Source organism: Leucopleurus acutus, assembly GCF_964270905.1.
Source record: "Leucopleurus acutus genome assembly, chromosome: 14".
Classification (NCBI taxonomy): Eukaryota; Metazoa; Chordata; class Mammalia; order Artiodactyla; family Delphinidae; genus Leucopleurus; species Leucopleurus acutus.
The window spans coordinates 32,898,926-32,922,448 of record NC_139156.1 but is presented as its reverse complement, the minus strand read 5'-3'; the positions used below and the strand labels follow the sequence as shown (position 1 = coordinate 32,922,448).

The window sequence follows — 23,523 nt, the reverse complement described above, 5'->3', positions numbered from 1 at the left end:
TTCTATATGGTATCATTTTCCTTTAGCCTGAGGAACTTTTTTTTTTTTTAATTAATGTATTTATTTATTTATTTTTGCTGTGTTAGGTCTTTGTTTCTGTGCGAGGGCTTTCTCTAGTTGTGGCGAGCAGGGGCCACTCTTCATCGCGGTGCGCGGGCCTCTCACTGTCGTGGCCTCTCTTGTTGCGGAGCACAGGCTCCAGACACGCAGGCTCAGTAGTTGTGGCTCATGGGCCTAGTTGCTCCGCGGCATGTGGGATCTTCCCAGACCAGGGCTCGAACCCGTGTTCCCTGCATTAGCAGGCAGCTCCTCAACCACTGTGCCACCAGGGAAGCCCTAGCCTGAGGAACTTTTTAAAACATTTCTTGTGGAAGAGATTCTGGGAACAAGATGGTGGAGTAGGAAGACAGAGAGTTCACCTCCTCTCATGGGCACACCAAAACTACAACCATGGGCTTCCCTGGTGGCGCAGTGGTTGAGTCCGCCTGCCGATGTAGGGGACACGGGTTTATGCCCTGGTCTAGGAAGATCCCACATGCCGCGGAGTGGCTGGGCCCGTGAGCCATGACCGCTGAGCCTGAGCGTCCGGAGCCTGTGCTCCACAACGGGAGAGACCACAACAGTGAGAGGCCCGCGTACCGCAAAAAAAAAAAAAAAAAAAAAAAAAAATTACAACCATTTACAGAGCAACTGTTGATGAGAAAGACCGGCATCTAACAGAAAAAGATTTTCTACGACTAAAGATACAAAGAAGGAACCACAACAGATGGGTAGGAGGGGCGGAGTCCTGGTATAGCCATGACTCCTACCCCCGATGGGCACCCACAAAGGGGAGGGTAATTACAATTACAGAGGTTCTCCCCAAGGAGCAAGGTGTCTGAACCCCACATTGGGATCCTCAGTCCGGGGGTCCTGTACTGGGAAGAAAGGCCCCTAGTAGGTTTGACTTTGAAGGCCAGCAGGGCTTACTTTTGGGAGACTCAGAGAATTATGGGAAATAGAGACTCCACTCCTAGAGGGGGCATACAAAATCTCACATACTCCAAGACGCAGGACAGAAGTAGTAATTTGAAAGAAGCCTGGGTGAGACCCACCTGCTGATCTTGGAGAGTCTCCCAGAGAAGCAGAAGGCAACTGGAGCTCACCCTGGGGCCACAGACACTGGTGGCAGCAATTCTTGGGAGCTCATTCTACCACTTGGACACTGGTGCTTAATTACAAGAAAAAAACTGCAACACCTACAAACATGTGGAGGCTAAACAATATGCTACTGAACAACCAGTGGATCACTGAAGAAATTAGAGAAGAAATTAAAAAATACCTGGAGAAAATGAAAATGAAAACACAACAATCCAAAATCTGTGGGATGCAGCAAAAGTAGTCCTAACAGGGAAGTTTATAGTAATACAAGCCTACCTCAGGAAACAAGAAATATCTCAAAGAACCTAACCTTACACCTAAAGGAACTAGAAAAAGAAAAACAAAACTCAAAGTTAGTAGAAGGAAATGAATCATAAAGATCAGAGCAAAAATAAATGAAATAGAGATTAAAAAGCAATAGAAAATATCAATGAAGCTAAGAGCTGGTTCCTTGAAAAGATAAACAAAATTGATAAACTTTCAGCCAGACTCATCAAGAAAAAAAAGATAGAGGGCCCAAATCAATAAGTCAGAAATGAAAAGGGAGAAGTTACAACGGATACCACAGAAATTAGAAGGAGCAAAAGTGGTTACTGCAAACAATTATTTGACAATAAAGTGAATAACTAGGAAAAATAGACAAGTTCCTAGGAATCTCCCAAGACTGAACCAAGAAGAAATGGAAAATATGAACAGACCAATTACCAACAGTGAAATTGAATCAGTGATTTTAAAAAACAACTCCCAGGACTTTCATGCTGGTGCAGTGGTTAAAAATCCACCTGCCAATGCAGGGACACGGGTTTGATACCTCGTCTGCAAAGATCCCACATGCCACAGAGCAGCTAAGCTCGTGCGCCACAACTACTGAGCCTGTGCTCTAAAGCCCATGAGCCATAACTACTGAGCCTACATGCTGCAACTACTGAAGCTTGCATGCCCAGAGCCCATGCTCCGCCACAAGAGAAGCCACCGCAATGAGAAGCCTGCACACCGCAATGAAGAGTAGCCCCCGCTCACAGCAACTAGAGAAAGCCCGCATGCAGCAACAAAGACCCAACGCAGCCAAAAAATAAATTAATTTTTTAAAAATTAAAAAAAAAACTCCCAATAAACAAAAGTCCAAGAAAAGATGGCATCACAAGTGAATTCTAGGACTTCCCTGTTGGTCCAGTGGTAAAGAATCTGCCTTCCAGTGCAGGGGACACAGATTTGATCCCTGGTCAGGGAACTAAGACCCCACATGCCATGGGGCAACTAAGCCCACACGCCACAACTACTGAGCTTGTGCACCTCAATGAGAGAGCCAGTGTGCCGCAAACTACAGAGCCCATGCACTCTGGACCCCACGTGCCGCAACTACAGAGCCCACACACCCTGGAGCCCACATGCCACAACTAGAGAGAGAAAACCCACACTCCAAAACTAGAGAAGAAGACTGTGCACTGCAACGAAGAGCCCGCGTGCCTCAACGAAGATCCCTTGTGCTGCTACTAAGACCCGATACAGCCAAAAGATAAATAAAGAAAAAAAAATCAGGTGAATTCTACCAAACATTTAGAGAAGAGTTAACATCTATCCTTCTCAAACTATTCCAAAAAATTGCAGAGGAAAGAACACTTCTGAACTATTCTACTAAGCCGCCATCATCCTAATACCAAAACCAGACAATGATATCACACACAAAAAAATTACAGACCAATATCACTGATGAACATAGATGCAAAAATCCTCAACAAAATATTAGCAAACGGAATTCAACAATACATTAATAAGATTGTACACCATGATCAAGTGGGATTTATCCCAGGGATGCCAGGATAGGTCAATATCTACAAGTCAATCAGTGTGATACACCACAGTAACAAACTGAAGAATAAAAATCATATGATCATCTCAATAGATGCAGAAAAAATCTTTTGAAAAACTTTGACCTCAATTTATGATCAAATCTCAACAAGGTGGGTATAAAGGGAACATACCTCAACATAATAAAGATCATATATGATAAGCCCATAGCTAATATACTCAATGGTGAAAAGCTGAAATCATTTCTAGTGATAAAGGCAATCACTAGAAGAGTTACAAACATAAATTGTTTACAGTGATTGCCTCTGAGAAGTGGGATTGAGGGAAGAGAGAAAAGTTTTTATTATTCATTGTGTACCCTTTTGTACTATCAAAAATTTTATCACGCATTAAATATTGCATGAAATTTCAAAACCTAGTTTTATAATGTAAAATGTACATATGGAGCAAGGAGAAAGGTTAAACAAATATACCTGGATTTGTGTAAAAGTGGAACTTCTTGGGTGCTTCCCATCCTTACCACCACTGAGGGAGAAACTGCTAATGCTCCAGAAAACCAGTGCTGGCCTCCGTAAGGTTATACTTGCCAAGAACTCTGTGTGTGTGTGTGCATACGTCTGTTTGTCTGTAAAGTAAATAATGCTTTATGGTTTAATATTGGAAGTCCCTGATGTCTGACCCTTTGCCTAATTCTCCCTCCCTTGAGGATTCATATTATTAAAAATTAAAATGCTCTGAAGCAAAGCAATTTTTATAATAATATTAACCAAAGGGCTTCCCTGGTGGCACAGTGGTTGAGAGTCCTCCTGCCGATGCAGGGGACACGGGTTCGTGCTCTGGTCCGGGAAGATCCCACATGCCACGGAGCGGCTGGGTCTGTGAGCCATGGCCGCTGAGCCTGCGCGTCCGGAGCCTGTGCTCTGCAATGGGAGAGGCCACAACAGTGAGAGGCCCACGTACCCGAAAAAAAAAAAATTAACCAAAGCCAACCTATTATCTCATCCATAATCATAATCTCATTATCACACTCCAGGGTCCACAGCTCTGCTCTCTTCCTAACTCACTTCTGTTGTCCAAAGCTGGGGTCTTAGCTAGAACACTCAGGGCAGGGGTGAGGGGTTGTTCATAGGCAATTTGCAAAGTGACTAGGTCCCCGCAAGTAACACAGACCTGATTTCAGTCCCTTCCTGAATCCTCTGCCTGTCTGGGGCACTCTACTATTTTTCCTCCACTCTCTTGCTGTCTGCTCTATTTCTCTTTTCCCATTAAATCCCATTATTGGGAAAGTTAAGATGCTAGGGAGGCACCATGAGCTAGAGAGACAAGCCACAGAGCATCACTGTAGTGTAGAATGTAGTCGTGGAATGTTGCCACAGTAATGGCCTTAAGGTCAAAGCCAGGATATAAAGTGAAAGAAACTGTGCTCTAATGAGGTCCTCTTGGAAGCCAGCAATCCTGGTAATTGTCTTCTGGATGAGTAATCGTCTGGATCATGGACTTCAACTTCTGATGTCCTGGGTTCCAATTCTACCTCTGCCCTTCCCTATCAGCGTGACTTTGGCAAGTTGTTTAACATCTCTGAGCCTCGATTTTCTCTTCTGTAAAATGAGGGTAATAATATGCTCACCTTTTTAAAAAAGTACTTGCTCTCTGGTGTTCTACATGTCATTACCTCATTTCATTCTCATAGCAGCTGGATACTATTACTAACCCTGTCTATAGACGTGAAAACAGTGGCTCAGAGGGAGGCGGCTAAGTCACTTGTCTGAAGTCGCACAGCTGAAAAGTAAGGCAGCCAGGAGGGTAGCCAGGCAGTCTGACTCCAGAGCCCTGCTTTCAGTTATTCTGCTAAACTGTTTGATAGAGTTCACCTGAGATTAAATGTAATGATGCATTTAATAGCGCTTGGTGTATTTTGAGCATTCAGAGTAATTATTTAAGAGAGCTGGGTGGAATCCAAATCCCAAATGATAACAGACTTGGGAGTAAAGTGGATTATGCTGTACTTTAATCATATACAGCCAAGTTTAAAGTTCAGACATCCTCACTCTCAGATAATCCGTAAACAGAAAGCAAGTTCCCTCAGGAGGAAACAGGTTCCCTGGAGCCCCAGAAATCATTTATATGGGAGCTATCCTTTGCAGCGTGGGAACAGAGGAGAGTAGTAAAGCAAGGGATGGCTGGAGAAAGTCCCAACCATGTTAAGGCCTGCAGGGCTCCCCTCTGCCCAATAGTGACGGCTTGGGGATCCAGCCCCGTGACTTCTGAGCAGAGGAAACGGAGATGAAGAGAGACCAGCGCATGCGTCCAGACTCGCACAACCACACAGAGCACTGTTCTGACTCCCTGGCCAGTGTGTCCAATGGGGAGGGAGCAGGAAACTAAACAAAATTCACATAGCTGGGCATAGGTTTTGCCTGATTCTGGGTCATGCTGGCGTCCTTTTTCACTCCTCCATCACCCCCCACTGCATCCCTAGGAGAAATGCAGCCTTGCTTCTTTTGTCCCCCACTCTACCCCTGCTAGGAATTGTGAACGGTCAGGGGTAGGCACTGAAACAACAATTAGTTGAATGAGTTACATGAAAAAATGATACTAAGGTAAACATAAATATATTAGGGAATAGAATAGAAACTTGGCATAAATTTTGACGATGGGACACAGAACTTCAAAGAAACTTCCCATTTCTGGGGCTTTAAATTCTGTCTCCAGAAATTAGAGTTCCAAGTTCCCACTTCTTAGCTGTGAGGGATACTTGGATGGAAAAGTTTCAGAAGCCTGGAATATGCAATACCATGCTACCTCTCTTCCTCTTATTATTTCCTTTTTTTTTTTTTAATGAGTTGTTACCTCTGTATAATTATGAGCCAGAACTTAAGAGAGGGTATGGCCAGGGCTGGGGAAAATATCTTGTATGCCTCAGTTTGTATGCAGACCCGGGTTTACTTCAACTTTGGATTTACATTGCTGTTTTTTTTAGCTGTCTACTGAAAACCCTGGTTTTCCCTGGCATATTTTTAACTTTTAAAAATAGTGATAAATATATATAACATAAAATTTACCATTTTAGCCATTTTTAAGTGTGCAGTTAAGTGGCATTAGATGAATTCACATTGCTGTACAACAATCACCACGATCCATCACAGGACTCTTTTCATCAACCCAGACTGACACTGTACCCACTAAACAATACCCCCTCTTCCCCTCCTCCCCTTAGCTCCTGGCAACTACCATTCTATTTTCTGTCTCTAGAAACTTGACTATTCTAGGTCCCTCATATAAATGGAATCATACAGTATTTTCCCTTCTAGGTTTGGCTTATTTCACTTAGCATGTTTTCAAGTTTCATCCATGTGGTATGTGTCAGAATTTCATTCCTTTTTTTTTTTTTGCAGTACGCGACCGTCTCACTGTTGTGGCCTCTCCCGTTGCGGAGCACAGGCTCCGGACGCACAGCCTCAGCAGCCATGGCTCACGGGCCCAGCTGCTCTGCGGCATGTGGGATCTTCCCGGACCAGGGCACGAACCCGTGTCCCCTGCATCGGCAGGTGGACTCTCAACCACTGCGCCACCAGGGAGGCCCTCATTCCTTTTTTAAGCCTGAATACTATTCCATTGCATGTATATACCACATTTTCTTTATCCATTCATCCATTGATGGATCTGTGGGTTGTTTCCATCTTTTGGCGATTGTGAATAATGCTGTTATGAACGTTGGTGTACAAATATCTGTTCAATTCTTTGCTTTCAATTCTTCTGAGTATATACCCAGAAGTGAAATTGCTGGCTTGTAACATAATTCTATGTTTAATTTTTTTGAAGAACCAACCCTGGCACTTTCCTTCCTGGTATATTTCCAGAGTCAGTTCTTTATCGTCTATTGAAACAGTGTATTTTGCCTCTCTGATGTACTATCCTACAATTCTACTAAAACACCTCTCTTTTGCTTGATCTCTCTTTCATTCACCAAGGCATTTAGAATTATGATCTTATGTTCCACAGTACTCATTTTCCCCAAAACAAAAACACTGAACCTCACTCCTCGGAACAAGCTGCCATTTTCCAAATCATAAGTTGCATTAGTTAAAAGAATAAGAAGCTAACTTTTTTGGAGGAAAAATGTGCAGTCTTTCAAACCAGTACCGAGATACCAGCCTGGTAGGCAGCAGGTAGACATACCAGGAAAAGAGCTCCTGATTTACAAATGTCTCACTTAAGAACATCCCTGACATCCAAACCATAGTGGAATTCAGGAGTTGAACTCCTGCAGTTGCTGAAGGTCTCTGTTTGCCACCACTGGTATTATGAGGACTGTGGACTCTCACTTGTTAATGGGACAGCTAGAGCCCACCTCTCTTCTACTTTCATCTTCCTTCTTTCTTCTTGACACCAGAACTATAGGGGTGCCACCACCACCACGGCTAGCTGGCATCATGTCGAGAGCTCCTGTTTTCACTGGAAGATTGAATTCCTTCGAACAGAAGAATTTCAGTTGGAACACTGCATGATTTTGCATACAGAAGCAACGCTCTTTCACATCTAGTCAACTTATTCTGTCCATTCCATCCTTATCTAACCCAGAATCTATCTTTCCTCCCTGCCTCCTCTCCCTTGAGGTCAAAATCTCACCTAGACCACTGCAATGGGCTGAGCTGGTCTCCCCGACAGTAAAGATTTCTACCCCACCCTTCATATTATAGGGGAAATCCATCTCTCACCAGCTCAATGTCAGTGTCACCGGAGCCTTGAAATAACAGTGTTCAAAGAAGAACTTAACTACTCCAAGCCTCTACTGGGTGGGGCTGCAACAGAGCTTTGTCTTCTTACTTCTAGTCTGATCTATACTTTTCCTACCAGTAGCTTTTTAAGTTTACATGGCTCTTGTTTGTTTAGCAAACAAGAATGACTGTAACTGATATCATTCATATGTCAAGGTCAGCAGCAGAAGGAAAGGAAGTTAAATGAATAAACTCCAAGACCAAAATCATTCCATTACCCCTTTGTCACCTTAGTCAACATTGGTATGGTACCTATTTTCTTCTCTTTCTCTTTTCCCTTTTTGAGGATGGTGATCAAAGTGAAGTAGTTAAGGTACTTCTTGATCAACTCATCCAATTCTTTCTTCCTTTCACTTCCTAACCAGCATCTTCATCACTTCCAGAGGGAGATTAAAAGTGTTCCGGGACCCAATTCCACCATGGTGGGGTGGAGGTTCCCCCCACACCAACAACAGTTCTCTGGACACCACCTTGGTGTCCTACAATTTGACTCAATTCTAACACTAGTCACCTGGAGATAGCACAGGTAAATCCCACAGGTTAAAGACTCAGTCCTACACAACTGCCCCCGTGCCTTCAAATGCCAGTCACAAGCCCACGTTATCACCTGTGCTTCTGACCAACCTGCTATAAACTGGAGGTTCCAAGGTCTCCCTTCCTGGGCTTCAGATGCTAGTTGCAAGTCCAGGTTGTTACCTGTACCTCTGACCAACTGGCTATAAATCAGAGGTTCCCATGACCCCCTCTGCGGGTTTGATTAATTTGCTAGAGCAGTTCACAGAACCAGGAGAAGCATTTTGCTTATTAGATCACCAGTTTATTACAAAAAGATATAACCAGGAACAACCAGATAGAATAGATGTATAAGGCAAGGTATAGGGAAAGAATGCTGAGTTTCCATGCCCTCTCTGGCCACACCACTCTCCCAGCACCTCCACATGTTCACCAACCCAGAAGCTCTCCGAACCCCACCTTTTGGGTTTTTAATGAAGGCTTCATTACATAGGCATGATTGATTAAATCACTGGCCATTGCTGATTGAATTCAATCTCCAGCCCCTAGCCCCTCCCCCCTCCCAGGAGTGGAGAGTGGAGAGTGGAGAGTGGAGGGTGGGACTGAAAGTGCTAACCCTCTAATCCCGGGGTTGGTTACCCTGGCAACGGGCCCCCATCCTTAGGTGCTTTTTAAAAGTTACCCCATTTAACTTAAACCCAGTTGTGGTGGAAAGAAGCTTGTTATGAATAACAAGACATCTGTTTCACCTCTAAGGCTCAGAAGCCATTTCAGGACCTGAGGACAAGAACCCAAATATTATAACAAAACATGTTCCCATTGCTCTTACTGCTCAGGAAATTCCAAGGATTTTGAGAGCTATGAGCCAGGAACCCAGGGTGAAGATCAAATATATGTGAGAAATACATTTTGGTTATCTGAATGTGGCCAAATACATATTTCTTATAAATCACAACATCTCATGGGCTCTTCAGATGCTCTGCACATCTAAATCTCAGAATGCAACTGTGAAGTTGCACTTGATTTCTAGATGTTTGGAGGAGCTTCTTGGTTCTTCCTTCATAACCATGAGCTACCACCCTCACCACCCCTCCCTACAATTTCCCCACCAAAACACTTTTACAACCACCAATAAAATCAGGTGTACAGATTTTTGCAAGCAGCCTTAAATTCTTTTTAAGAACAAGGCAAAGGTATATGTTAATTAAGTTAGAATTCAGATGGCCATTTGTCCCAGTTTGCCTAGGGCAGTACCAGTTTGTGCCTACTGCCCTGCATAATTTTTAAACGAGCTCCCCTTTTTACTCTAAAGAAAAAAAGTCCCAGTTTGGAGGATAAATTATATGTTTTCCCTACTTAAAAATGCACCTTGCTTTCCCAGTAAAGTGCTTTTCGGGTGACTCGGTGCTGTTGCCCACATCATTGCACTTTAGTTGCACAACAACTCTGCAAAGTAGGAAGGGAAATACTTTATCTCTGTCAATTAAATGAAGTAACCAAGGCTGGCTTCAGGTAGCACGGTGGTGATTGTCCGAGGTCACGCACTCCGTGACAGAATCAGAGCCAAAACCCAGGACTCCTGATTTCAAGTCCAATATTGTTCAGCTGTGGATCCCTTTGTGCAAATATCTAAGTAAAAGCAAACCTCATTCTCTTGTTTAGTAACCTGCTTGAACTTGGACCTAGAACAGTTTAGACAGGTTCATCCTTGCCCAGAGACTCTCTTTGCACATTTGAAGCAAACAAAGAGATGAAAAAAGAATTACGTACACATAAAGAGGGTATTAGTGAATCCTAGGGCCAAATGACATAAATCTTTGATTTTACCAGGTGCAGTTATATCAGGTTATTGGAATTTTATTTCTAACCGAATTAGGATGACTTGGTTGACAACAGGAAGGAAGGGAGGGAGGGAGGGAGGGAGGACGAAGTAAATGAGGAAGGAGAAGAGATGGGCAGACAGAAATACAGACAATAAAGATCAATAATGAATGCCTACAGTTACAAAAAACATATAAATGGGTTCTGCCCCAGTCTTATAGATACATATCCCGTATGGTTACGTGCTAATCTTTTTTTTTTTTACAACCTAAAACCAGTAAAATTCTACTCTCCTTGGATAAGTGGCAACGACAGAAAACAGAGGTAAAACCCACGATCCTTCAAAGACAGGCACAGTGCTTGGCAAGGTCTTCAGGGTGTCCTAGAGGTGCTGAATGCGGCGCCACACGGAGAAATAAATGCACACTCCCCTAACCTCCCGACTGGCCGCCCTAAGAGAAGATTAAACGACCCGCGGGGGTCCCTGCCTCCTTTCGCAATGACAGAAAGAGGTCTAGTGTGCCTCGGGAAGGATGATTCCAAAACGCTCGCCAGTCTAGCCAGACTGCAGCAGAAGGGTGGACGCCTTGGGGCCAGGCCCGGGCACCGCAGCTGACCTGGGAGGCGACCGGCCCTCCCCTCGGGGACCTGAAGGTGAGAGGGTAGCAGAGGACGAGCGCGGTTCCCCGTGGAGGGGGTGGGGAGGCGAAAGGGCCGCACGCGCATGCGCCGCACCGCCACCTCCGCGGGCCGGAAGAGCGGAGCAGTGGAGCCGCGGCTGCCGGCGCCAGACGCCGCGGTGGCCGCGGGGAGATCGCCGGCTGGGCGATGCGGCCCGTGGACGACACTGGGGCCGCCAAGCGGCTGGAGTCCGGGCTGCCGCTGGTGGACATCCCGCCCCCGGGCTCCAGGCAAGAGTCGGCGGCCACCGAGGTAGCGGAGACGCCCGGCCCCGGTGGGTGCTGGCAGTGTCCTTCCTTGCCGTGCGGCTCGCGCGCGGAGCAGGGTGAGTGCGGCGCACGGACCCTGGTGCGGGTCTCGCCCGTGGGGGACCGGGCGGGCGCCAGCGGTGGGGGTCCCCGCAGCCGCCGGCCGGGGGCCCCGTGTGGACCGCGCCCCCCCCTTCCCACCCTGCTCGGAGCTCGAGAACACCCTCGTGCTGTCACCTGGGGGCGGGGGGGGGGTGCGGGCTGTAAAGCAGAAGCCCCCCGCGCCCCCGTCGGCGGGAAGAGCGGAGAAAGTTTCTGATTGTTTTGGAACCCATTTGGGATTCTGAAACTGTTCTTATAATTAAAGTGATTAAAGTGTTGCGGGCAGGATCATGGAGTCAGATTGCCATTCGGTGCGCCCTGCCCGAGATTGGGAGTCAGGGAGAAAGGCCATCCCGCAGCTGGCCGAGGTTGGGAGGAAGCTAAGCAAGAAAACTGATCTCAATGTAAACGGTGTTGCTTGAAGAGGAAGTTGAAAAGCATCGAGTCTAGAAAAACGTTTGTCTCAGAGTTTTAGAATCTTGGGAAGGCAGAGTTGAGTGAGACTACTACTGGTTCTTAACCTTTTTGAGTTACAAGGAATTTGTAGCAACTGATGCAAAATGAGACAGAGGCACAATCTTACAAACACGGGTAAGAGGTTCACGGACCCGCCTCCAAAGCCAGGGACCTCGTGTGAGAAAGCCTTTATCTTGTTCAATGTCTTCCTTTCACAAATGATGAAATTGAGGCCTGGGAAGGTGAGGGCTTTGGGAGGGTTTTTTTGTTTTGTTTTGTTTTTTCGAAGATCTAGCATGTGTGGATGAGACACTTCACAGGTCCGGGCAGCACCAGGGATAGGATCCCAGTTTGCTAGCGACCCAGCCCAGAGCCCTTTCTCCTAGCCCCAAGCACATTCCTCCTTAAACTCCACCACCCACCTGGAGCAGCTTCCTCAAAGAAAAGAGAAATAGGCAGATGTCCTTTCAAGACAAAATTACACAGTCTGCACCACCTCATCCTCTGGATCACCTCCCTTAAGTGTGACCGGGGATTTCTATGTCTCTTAGCCGATCCCGCTTTCTGTCTGCACTTCTTGAGAGTCAGAAAATTCACACATTTTGTGAAGAGACAAACCCCAGGGAGATGGTTCTTGCTGCATTTTTGTCCTTAATGCTAAGAGAAATGATCAGGTTTCTGATCATTTATGTAAGGGTTACGTTCAGCTGAGCTGACCAGATGTGCAGCTTTGAAGAAGTCAGTTTCTCATCTTAGCATCCTATGGCTGAATGTTGTTACGATGGACTGCTGAGTTAGTCCTTGCAAACTTTTAAATGATTCCCCTGTTTGTGAACCAAAGAGGCATACTTCAGGCAGAAGGTGGCAAAACCTATGTAAGCAGTTGCACCTAAGAATCTTGAGGGGTCTTTTAATTTCAAAGAAAGTTGCTAATAATAAGACTTAGATAAAGTGATCAGATAATATTCCTAAAACGGGATTGCCATAGAAACACTTTAACACCCCCCCCCCCCCCACCGTACTGTGGTCATTGAACTTTGTGACAGTATCATTTTAGCTTCTTAACCCAATTGGTTATCTCAAGAAAGTTCATTTTCAAGTTCAGGTTGAAACTGTTACCCATTTTTCTTACATTCTTGGATAACCTTCCCAGACAGCACACAGCTATCCTAAGACATCTGTTTATTTTCTTGAGGGACAGTGTGGGTCTTAAACTGAAGCAAGGAGAAGAAGTTGTCTTAAGTCTGTGCCTCACATCCCCCTGGAAGGAGTGAGTTCCTTAGGGTAGCAGTGGCCCTGAAACCAGTAGAGCTTTTTACAGTGACCGAGGTCCTATTTCAGTGGGTCTAGGGTAGGGCTGGCATTGAAGTTTTAAAAGTTCCTCAGTTGATTCTAATTCCCAACCTGGGTAGTGAATCACCAGTTTAAAGCAGAGGATAGAGAAAGTGAGCAACTTTTCAGTTTTCTTCTGACTCAGGAAATCGCACTGTGGCCACTTACTTAACTTGAATTATTTAGAGTTGCCAAATTATTAGATATGTTTTCAGTGGAATATGATCATGGAAGCATATTACATAGGCAGATGCCTCTTTGGATTATGCTACTCTCTTGTCCATCTCCTTTGACAGAGAGAATTGAAATTACTATTCTGTAAGAGACTGAGGTCTGCCTGAGGAGAACCAGTCCTCAGTCTTATAACAAATAATCAAGTTAAACTAGACCTTGTAACTTAAAGTTTTAAAAGAGTTAAAATATCATGTTAAGTTAAAATATTCCTGGAGAAAATTTTAAAAGTTTAGGTTGGAGAAGATCCTTGAAATATAGACCAGGGAGATGTTTTCTGTCCTCGATCTTCCTATTCTGTTCTTTCTGAGGGTGTAGGTTCTATGTAAGGATTGGGTTTCTTTTAAGAAAAACTATTTTGGGTCTTCCCTGGTGGCACAGTGGTTAAGAATACGCCTGCCCATGCAGGGGACACAGGTTCGAGCCCTGGTCCGGGAAGATCCCACCTGCTGCAGAGCAACCTAGCCCGTGCACCACAACTACTGAGCCTGCGCTCTAGAGCCCGCGAGCCACAACTACTGAAGCCCATGTGCCTAGACCCTGTGCTCCGCAACAAGAGAAGCCACCGCAATGAGAAGCCTGCACACCGCAACGCAGAGGAGCCCCTGCTCACCGCAACTAGAGAAAGCCCGCGCACAGCAATGAAGACTCAACACAGCCAAAAATAAAAAATAAATAAATTTATAGAAAGAAAACTATTTTATTTGGAGCTGAATTCTGAAATTTCAGAAACTGACCTCTAAGGCTGACCAGAGCCAATACATGTATTTTGTGGTGCTTAACTTGGAAGTCTTCTAAAGCTTCCTTCTCATGGGCTGAGTGGGTATGTGCAGTTTGGTTCCTACAGTATCTGAGCACACAGATATAGAACACAACGTGGAGGATTCGGGTACTTATAATGGATAACCTATTACGTGATGACTGCTAGCTCCAGGTCATTCTCTTCAGCAGTACACCTAGAACAGGAAAAGGTGGAGACCACTGACCAGAATGGCATCTTTTACTACAAAGGCTGTAGTGTACCCCCAGGAAGATTGTGCATCATCAGAGTTTGGTCCCACTTTGCAAACTGTTTGTCACTTGTGGGCAAAGGTATCTAATTAACATGAGGATGTTGAAATGTATTACCTGGTGTTTGTGTTTACCAGAAAAGGGCATTAAAACAAACAAACTTTGTGCAATACTGTTTTATGGCTGAGTAACCCATTGTAAATTCCTAGATTGGAATGATAATCCTTGTTTTACTACAAATTGCATGTGCCTACACATCCTTCACCTCTGCTATGCTCTTAACTAACAAGGGCCAGTACTGTGTTTCCTTCCTATTCTGTCTTTGTTTTTGTGTTCGTTTCAAAAAAGAAAAAAAAATTATTCCTCAGTGTGTGGCCTATGTTTTAAGTTCTCTGCTTACCCTGTTGCATTTTGCTGTCCTCTGAATGATGGGGGTGAGACTGAAAGCAGGTTCTACTCCTGTCTTAGGCAGCTGTTTAAGACAGAGGCAGTGGCTGCTCCTACAGACTGTCATTAATGGATTGAATACTTGATGCCCTGGAGAAAGCAGAAGTTTCCTGGTTCAGATCAAACCAAGAATTAGATGGCAGTCCTGTTTTTTGTTTTTTTAAATTTTTAAGCACTTTTAAGTACTAAGTCAGAGGGATAGATAACCTAGCCCCTGGCCTCAAAGAGTTTATGTTCTAAATGGAAGATAAGTCGTAAACCGTGAAAACTTTAAGATCTCCTTAACTGTTCAAAATAACTAAACAGAGAGCCTTCTCAGATTATGCTTTTGCCTGTGGTGTTAGACCCTACATCTTTCCACGAAATTTTCTTATATTATTTCCTTCAGCAATTATTTATTCAGGGTCTTCCATGGGCCAGGCCTGAACAGGGCAGCTGAGATCTTAGCCCTGGAGGAGCTTACAGGCTTGTGGGGGAAGTCAGCTAATCAAGAAGTAGCCATATCACACAGTTAGGACCTGTTTTCCAGAAAACACTTTCTACATAAAGCCGAGTTCACCAATGAGATGATATAAAATATCACTTGGAAGCATTTTTCTCTAGCCATCTTGATAAGCATTTCTTAAAGATATCTTTCACCATCTTGGCAAGCTTTTTATTTCCTTTTGACTTTAGGAGTGAGGGATGAGTCTTCAGTGAGACAAAGAGATCCATTTTATAGGGTGAACTGCATTCTAAAAAGGTAGGTTTAAATTGTTGCCCTTTGTCTATGGTTCTTTATTCTTCGTGGGGAAAATGGTTCAGATCCAGAGAACGGATATGCTTAGGAGGTAATTTTTGTAGGCTGTTAGCTATTAATATTGTTCCATTTTTCTCAATTTCTAAGTAAAAGTGATTAAACATACCCTTGGAAGCAAGGACTAACCAGAATTTAATCTTTTTCAGAAGCTGAGAAGAAAGCACCCTGTCCTGGACTTGGCTTGTTTTACACATTATTGTCTGCGTTCCTCTTCTCAGTGGGCTCTTTATTTGTTAAAAAAGTGCAAGACATCCACGCTGTAGAAATTAGTGCATTCCGATGTGTGTTCCAAATGCTAATCATTATCCCTTGCTTAATATACAGAAAGTAAGTATTTCTTACCTGCAAAGTAGAAGGTATTAATAAATGTTTGTAAATCTTTTGAACTGCTTAAATTATCTACTCTACAGACTCTGCTTTATCCCTCTCATAGCTTTACCAGTCCCTACACCCTTTGGCTCAGATTAATGAAAAGTCACAAGGATCCACCCACAGAAGATGCTCTCATAAGCACCAACCACATGCCCAAACAAAGGAGGGGAAAGAGATTCAGTTATTTACCACCCCCTATTTTGAGAACAAAGCTTTCCTTGTACAATTCCCCCCATCTTGTACCACCCTCCCTCTTTCCTTTGGCGTAACTAGTATTTGGAAGAAAAAAGTAAACAGGAGGAAACAGTAGTGTCTCCTAGTGTCAGAGGTTTCTTTAAGTAGAACAGGCTGCTCTCCTACCAGGGCAGACAGAAGGTTACCGTAATAATACTTAGGTCTTCCCACTAGGGTGCCATGGGAAAGCGGAAAGGGGATCTTGAGAAAGGCCTCTTTAGCTCTTTTCTTGTTCAGTGTCCTCATCTGTAAACTGGAGGGAATGATATCCTTTGTCCTCTACCCTGTACGAAAACTGTAGTCCCCATCCTTACTCTTCTCTCCCCGCCCAGCCTCCCTTCCCCTTCTACATGGACCCCATACACACACCCTCCCCAGGTGAAAATTATACCTCCCCCACACTGTTGTAACCTCTACAGACCCCCATGTACTTAGACGCCTGGGAGGAGCGCCTGTTGGGTTCCTGGTGGCTGTCTGGCTCTTTTTCTTTTTGGGTAAAGATGCTTAAACTCCAGATTAAAAGCTTCAGTCACTTGCTACCAAAGTCTCTTTGTATCTATAACTCTGCAGATTTACTTAGAATAGTTTCACTCCTTATCCCAAGTCTTTGGTGAAAAAGGTGAAAATCCTCTAAGATCAGAAATATTGTCAGAAATTCCCGTGTAGGTGTGGACAAGTCACAATATTTTAGGAAACGATGGTAGGTAAGACTTCAGAAATGTCTAAAGGTGGCAACAGACCACTGATGCTAACACAATCATTCTCTCCATTTTGGAGTAAAGGTATTGGCAGGAAGGCACTTAGAAGAATTTTCTTAAGTTGTTGGCACTAATCTGTTTTGACCCATTTTATGTTTCACTATCATGAAGAACTCTCAAAGTATGGACCAAAGGTGACCACACTTTCATTTCTAACTCCAGAGACCAAGGGCTCCCTATATCAAGCCTAGACGCTGCTCTAAAAAGGCCAGCTTTGGCACAGACCAGTGAGCTGCACCTAGCCAGGAACTTACAAGTACTCTGCTTCGTAAATATTTCAGTGTAAAGCATTTGAGCAGCAGTTGTTACATTTATCCGAATGCTACAGTTTCTTTTCCAGCGTATTTTAACTCTTTTCCTAAGGAGAACAATGAAAAGTTGTCTCATATTCAATGGCTGAAATAAATTTTAGCATTGCTTTCAGCTGTAACAGAAAAACTCACTAAGATTGAGAATGCACACTTGCATTCCCAAGTTTTCTTATACAGGGCAGCTAAATAATGAAATTGTATTTATTATAAAACTAACACTTTTCATTATAGAAAATTTGGGGAAAATAAATAGAAAGGAAAATTACCTATGAGTCCACCTATTAAGGTATAACCATGATGAACATTTCAGTATATTTTCCTTTTTGTCTTTTTTGCAGGCATGTACCTATACCTAGGGAAAATAATATCTATATTTGCTGACTTATACTATTTATGTATTTCTCTTGTGCTATTTTTGATTCTACTGTGAACACTTTAATGTCATTAGCTATATTTAGGAAACACTTTCTAAAAGGTGTATAATAGTTGTAGACATAATTAATTTACTATTGCCTTGTTTTCTGATAGTTAGGACTTTTAAGATAATGCTTAATTTAAAAATGTAATTTGAAAACAAATACCGAGTTCATTTAATATGCATTCCTTCCTTTGAATTTACAGAACTGGGTTTATAGGCCCCAAAGGTCAACGAATCTTCCTCCTTCTCAGAGGAGTCCTTGGTTCTAGTGCCATGATCCTTTTATACTACGCCTACCAGTCAACATCCCTCGCTGACGCTACGGTTATCTCATTTAGCTGTCCAGTGTTTACATCTATAATTGCTTGCATATTTCTCAAGGAAAAGTATAGCCCTTGGGACGCTGTCTTCACTGCATTCACAATCACCGGAGTGATCCTTATCGTGAGGCCGCCATTTTTGTTTGGTTCCGAAGTCGTGGAGACGGATAAAGACTATTCAGTTCACCTGAAGGGTGCTTTCGCAGCACTTGTACACGCTGTGTTTGCTGCCGTTACTTTAGTTATCCTAAGGAAAATAGGGACATCTGTGGACTACATGTTGAGCATTTGGTATTATGTAGTAGCTGGCCTTACCGAGTGCATCGTTGCCCTTTCTATATTAGGAGAGTGGAGTCTGCCGCACTGTGGGTTGGACAGGCTATTTCTCATACTAATTGGGCTGTTTGGTTTGGGAGGTCAGATGTTTCTCGCAAAAGCCATTCAAATAGAAAAAGCAGGACTAGTAGCATTAATGAAGACTATGGATGTGGTCTTCGCTTTTATCTTTCAGATTATTTTCTTTCATGATGTGCCGTCGTGGTGGACAGTGGGTGGCTCCTTATGCGTAGTAGCCAGTAGCATTGGAGCGGCCATTCGTAAATGGTACCAGAGCTCCAAATAAAGCATCATTGCTGAAATGTGTATTTCTTTAAAGTACACCATCACCCAGTTGAGACATACCACCTGCATACACACCTGGAAAATCTGCATTTACTTCACTGACTATATACATTTCATAGTTAAGGTACCATTTTTGAATATGGTATGTCTTTAATTAGTTGAGGATAGCCAGTCAGTTGGGTGTAGCAATTATTATTTTTTGTGTGTCAGTTATTTTTTGGTTTTGATTTTGGCTTTGGTTGTTCAGGTGGCATTTGGTAAGAGAACACATCATTAGTTGAAGAAAAACTGCACAATTTTTTATGACTCTTAAGTATAAATATATGTAATTTTTAAAAGTGTATTTTTGGTACTGATGGGATATAGGTGGGAAGAAATTTTAGATTCTCTTTTAGCAGTGTAGAGGCTAAGACACTTATTGATAATAATGCTGCTGTATAATTAGTGTTGTGTTGAGAATTCATTTGAAATGTAATCCCATTTAGGAGGCCAAAGCTGGAGTAGGTGCCTACTTAATGGTATTAATAAAACAAATGAATTAGCCTTATTTTCAAGGCTTTTATAAATTATTGTCATTCTTTTAACCCATATTTGTGCCTTTTCACTCTAATGCTGAAATTTTCATACATAAACTTAAAAAAAAATCTTGAAATCACCAAATTTGGCTAATAGTTTTCTGTTTTAGTGGCATTATCATCTGTAGCTACATTCTGTAAGTCTAATTGTCCTCTGTTTTTTTTGAAACTGCACTAAATTTTTCTTAACTTTCTAAGTTAAGGTGTTTAAAAATCATAAGAAAGAAATCTTGGCATGGCCAGTGTGCACATTTCCATCCTGAAGTGTTTTCCCTATACTAGAAATGTGATTTTCTATAAATTCTCCTTGAATTTATGGTGTGATGCCAAATAAAATTTTCTCAGGGCTTTATTAGGTTGAACCATAAGAAATTGATGAGATTTTACCTTTTTAACTTACAAAAACCATAGTTCCTTATGGTTCACCCTATTAAGATACCTCTCTTACCTTCTAAACCAAATACTTAGGGGACTTTGGAGTATATTTTTTTAAAATTACTTTTTAAAATACAGTAATCCTAGTAAACTTATTTTTGTAGTCTTTTTCCCTTATGGAGTTATATATAATAATGCTTCATGTTATATAGTAAATGTAAAGACCTGTGAATCCACGGTCGATTGATTTTTGTAGTTTCTTCAATAGGAAAACAAAATCACTGTTAAATTCTAGTATATCAGTATGATATTAAGTGTCAGTGCTGCACCATGATACTAACATCATGAATTCAAACACATTTTATGTCTGGAACTTCATCAGGCCAGTATTCTGCAGTTAAAGAGAGAATGTAATATTTAGGAAACCTTGGGCGGTTAATCAGGAAGTAGAGAGTACACGCAAATGGCTCTTTGTCACAGTGAACCCTTTACTGGTGAGGCTATAATGGTCTCCAGCTCTTACTGTGTCAGAGCTCTTATCTTAAGCCTACAGATTTGAAAGATTATAGGCTCTTTCCCACTGTTTCATCACAATTCTTCCGAAGAAAGAAAGAACTTGGGCTTCTGAGGTTTACGCCTTGGTGAGAAAAGGATCTTTTCCAGTAGTTCCAAGAGGAAATTTTTGGCTTGCTGATCTTCCCAAGTGCTTCCCACCAGATAAATCCTAAATGGTCTATTTAGGAAAGTCACACTATCTTTATAACTTTAGCCTAATCTGCAATATTAGAGTTTAGAGTTGCAAAAGCATCATTTTGCAAGTATGTTAGATAATTATAGAATTAGAGTGTCTTAGGGCTCAAGGGTTAGAGTCCTCTTGTAGGAGACATGCTCCATGTTTAGGGATGCTAGGGAGGGGACCTGCCCAAGATCTCTTCTTTAGTTCCATGATTAAGTATGGAAAGTAAACCACTGCTTGAGCTACATAAGGTAAATGAACTCTCAGGGAACCCTCTCCTGGTTCTTTACCTTGCACAATAAAAGAACCTATGGGACCTTGAAAGTTAAATGCCTTTGGGCCTGTACACTAGAGACATGTTTTATTTCAACAGTGTGGTTTAAGTGCTTGAATGTCACAATATATGACCAAAGTTGGAGAAAATGTTTCTTCTCCCAACTTTTACAGGGTGTGACTCTTAAATACTTTTATAATGTCCAGGGTATATACAAGGATATGTATTGTAACAATTATGGGTGCATATATTTTGCAAAGACTGTAGTTCCTATATCTTGAAAAGGGAACTATTTTCATAAACTGGTTTTATTTTATAATTGCTAATAAAATTAATATGAAAGAAAACTATATTTTGGTTTTTATGATTATAGCATATGTGCTAGCTAATATACCTTATTTCTTTTTTCATCCATGTGCTTCAAAATGTACTTCTTAAAGAGATTGACCTCTGGCCAGTTATGATGTAATAAGTTTCAAATTATTTATCTGTCTCTCTGATACTGTTACATCAAATCTAATGTCTCAGAAATAAAGGTCCTAATCTTATGTTCCAGTGAGGCCTTTATTTTTCTAGATCCTCAGAGCTTGGAGCAGCTTTTGTTCCTATAACTAATCTGTTACTAAGTCATGGAGTGTCTGTCTTCTTATTGTCTTGTGAATTCTTCTTTCCTCACCTTTCCACTGCTGCCTCTTCGTCTGAGACTTATCACCTCACACCTGAATCACCACAACAGTATCCTGGTTATCTGCTTCTAGACTCTTTGTTCCACTCAGATCCTTGTTCCACTGCCAGACTAATCTTCCTAAGGCCCTGCTTTCATTGTTACTCTGGTTCTCATGTAGCCATAGCAATGCCTTCTTATGTACCACATCACATCCAAATTATTCATCTAACCCTATTCCTACTTTTCCAACTTGATTTCTTGTGTCCCAATACAAATTTGATACTCGGGTCAGTCTCCCCACCAACTCCCACATTTGCCAAGAGATCCCTTCCTTTGTGTTTCGCCTGCTTTCTTTGCCCTCTCTTCTTTGCCCTGTCAAGCCTCTTAGTCTCCAGCGGCTCAGCTGAGCTTCTGTTTCTTCCACTGTCTCCAGCTTCTCCCACCCATACTAGTCCACCTTGGAAGAATGGATAAAACACTGGATTAGCTGTCTGAAGATCTGGGTGTGGTGTAATCACTTTCCAGCCAGGCCCTTCCACTTAGTGTCCTTGAGCCTGTTTTCCTCATTTGCTTCAATTACTAAATAGAAAAATATTACTTGCCCCAACCCATGTTACAAATAAGTGTCATAGAAGGACTTGTAGACCCCAAAGGAGGACAGAAACACTTAAGTATTGAACTGTGGTTACTATGGTAGAGTTGAGCATTCACTTCCTCTTCAAAATGATGCCTAGCGCAGGGTCCTTCCCCCTGAGCAGTCTCACCAGGAATGGTATGAACAGTTTTCCGGATTACACACCTCATTTGGCTCCCTCCTGCTGGCACAGAATTCTACTGTTTGACAGCTCTAATTTTCTGGCTGATCTGCCCATGTAGGGCTGCCAATGGTCACCAGTCTTTTTATCTTACCCATAGGTGTCACCGTCTTTCCAGTTCTGGCTTTAGCTCTGTGAGTATCACACTTGGCTCTGACTAGGGGGGTGAGACTGATTCTCTGTGTGTTTCACATGCACCATTCTTCAAACTCAGCATGGCTCTTCTAGCCTCTTATCCTTTCACCCAATAAGCATAATTAGTCTACTGAGGGTAATCCAGTAGGAAGAGCCAGATCTCTTTGATAACATGCTGGCCTCTGATCTAGGTGTAGGGAGCCATGGTCAGTACTGGGCATGATGATTTGGTAATTACAGTGTAGGCTGGGCATGTGAAGCCTGGGCATTACCCCAAACACACTACTATATGACCCCTTTGGTCCCTTACATCAAATCTAATACAGCTACCATATTCACTTAGAGTTCTGCAAGAGGGACCCTCTGTGATCCACAAAGACCCATTCAAGATTTAGCCTATTTGAACACCAGATTTGGAAAACCAGTTCACAAAGAACCCATGAATCTTGACACTGCCCATCACTTCCTGGAAATGGTGGGTGAGGATTTATAGCAGGAGGGTAAGGAGCAGACATATCTGGTATCAAGGTAGGGCAGAAAATGTTCTACCATAGAAGTCCAGTCCACAAGAAAAGGTTCCACTGGGTTCCACAAGGTGCTATGCCAGCTATCACCTCCTAAGCCAGATTTACAACACTATGAAACAATGCTTATTTTTATCACTAATTAAAAAAAATAGTTACTTTTCATAAGAAAAGTTATTATTTATGTTATAATGGAATCATTTTAAATAAATGGAAACTTTTTAGTTTTGCTTTTAAATATTGTAAAATATATATATCCCACATGAACCAGAAGCTCTTTGGAGTCCAGTCCTCAGAAATGTTTAAGAGAGTAAAGGGGTGCAAGACCAAAAGCTTTCTGAGCCATAGGTTTCATAGAGGTATCAAATTTGAAACCTTAAAAAACAAAGGTTAAACCCATCCCTTCTATTTCATGAGGTTCTGACAGTCTGAAATGCAGCTAAATATCAGTTTGTAAATGAGAAACCTCTTTAATGTGGAGTTTAATTTTAGAATTGTGAAGTTAAATAACTCTAAATCTATATAAGAGGTCCAGATTATGTACCCGAGAGAGAGCAAAGGAACAATGAGAATCCAATTAGCCCATGGTCATTGGGTCATATCAAATTGTCTCCATTACTTCCTATGTATGTGCTTTGGTTCCTTGGTATGTGTACTTTAGAAAACTCAGAAGACTTTGCTACTCTGTAGGGTAGCACATGCATTGATACAACTTCTATGAAGGGCAATTTGACATCGATTAATTTACAGATGCACATATTTTTTCACCCAGAAATTCCATTTCAGGAATTTGTCTTATAGATATACTTGCTTACTGAAAAATGACATATACAAGATTATTTATTACAACATTACTTAATAGCAAAAAACAGAACTAGCCTGAATGTTCCTCAGTAGGGTACTGGTTAAACAAGTAATGGTACATACACAAAATACAATGGCATTAAAAGTAAATTAAGCCACACCATTGTAAAGCAATTATACTCCAATAAAGATGTTAAGAAAAAAAAAAGTAAATTA

At 42.4% G+C, this 23,523-nt stretch overlaps 1 protein-coding gene across 2 annotated transcripts; it reads left to right on the top strand.

Annotated features, from left to right (window-relative positions):
* The first annotated feature begins 10,838 nt into the window (after positions 1-10,838).
* On the top strand, positions 10,839-20,727 carry SLC35G1 (solute carrier family 35 member G1). Of its 2 annotated transcripts, none has more exons than XM_082854572.1 (3): positions 10,839-11,067; positions 15,515-15,695; positions 17,665-20,727. In XM_082854572.1, exons 1-3 carry the CDS (start codon positions 10,890-10,892, stop codon positions 18,401-18,403), a joined length of 1,098 nt encoding a protein of 365 aa, XP_082710698.1. In that variant the 5' UTR covers positions 10,839-10,889; the 3' UTR covers positions 18,404-20,727. The 2 variants fall into 2 exon arrangements, with proteins under 2 accessions (XP_082710698.1, XP_082710697.1); XM_082854571.1 differs by having other exon boundaries at positions 10,841-11,016.
* Positions 20,728-23,523: the final 2,796 nt, after the last annotated feature.

Bases quoted from the DNA above. Each gene is read 5' to 3' on its own strand.
- SLC35G1 (XM_082854572.1), top strand. From the start codon at position 10,890: ATGCGGCCCGTGGACGACACTGGGGCCGCCAAGCGGCTGGAGTCCGGG. The intron at 11,068-15,514 runs GTGAGTGCGGCG...AATCTTTTTCAG, and splicing joins CGGCTCGCGCGCGGAGCAGG to AAGCTGAGAAGAAAGCACCC. The intron at 15,696-17,664 runs GTAAGTATTTCT...TTGAATTTACAG, and splicing joins CCTTGCTTAATATACAGAAA to AACTGGGTTTATAGGCCCCA.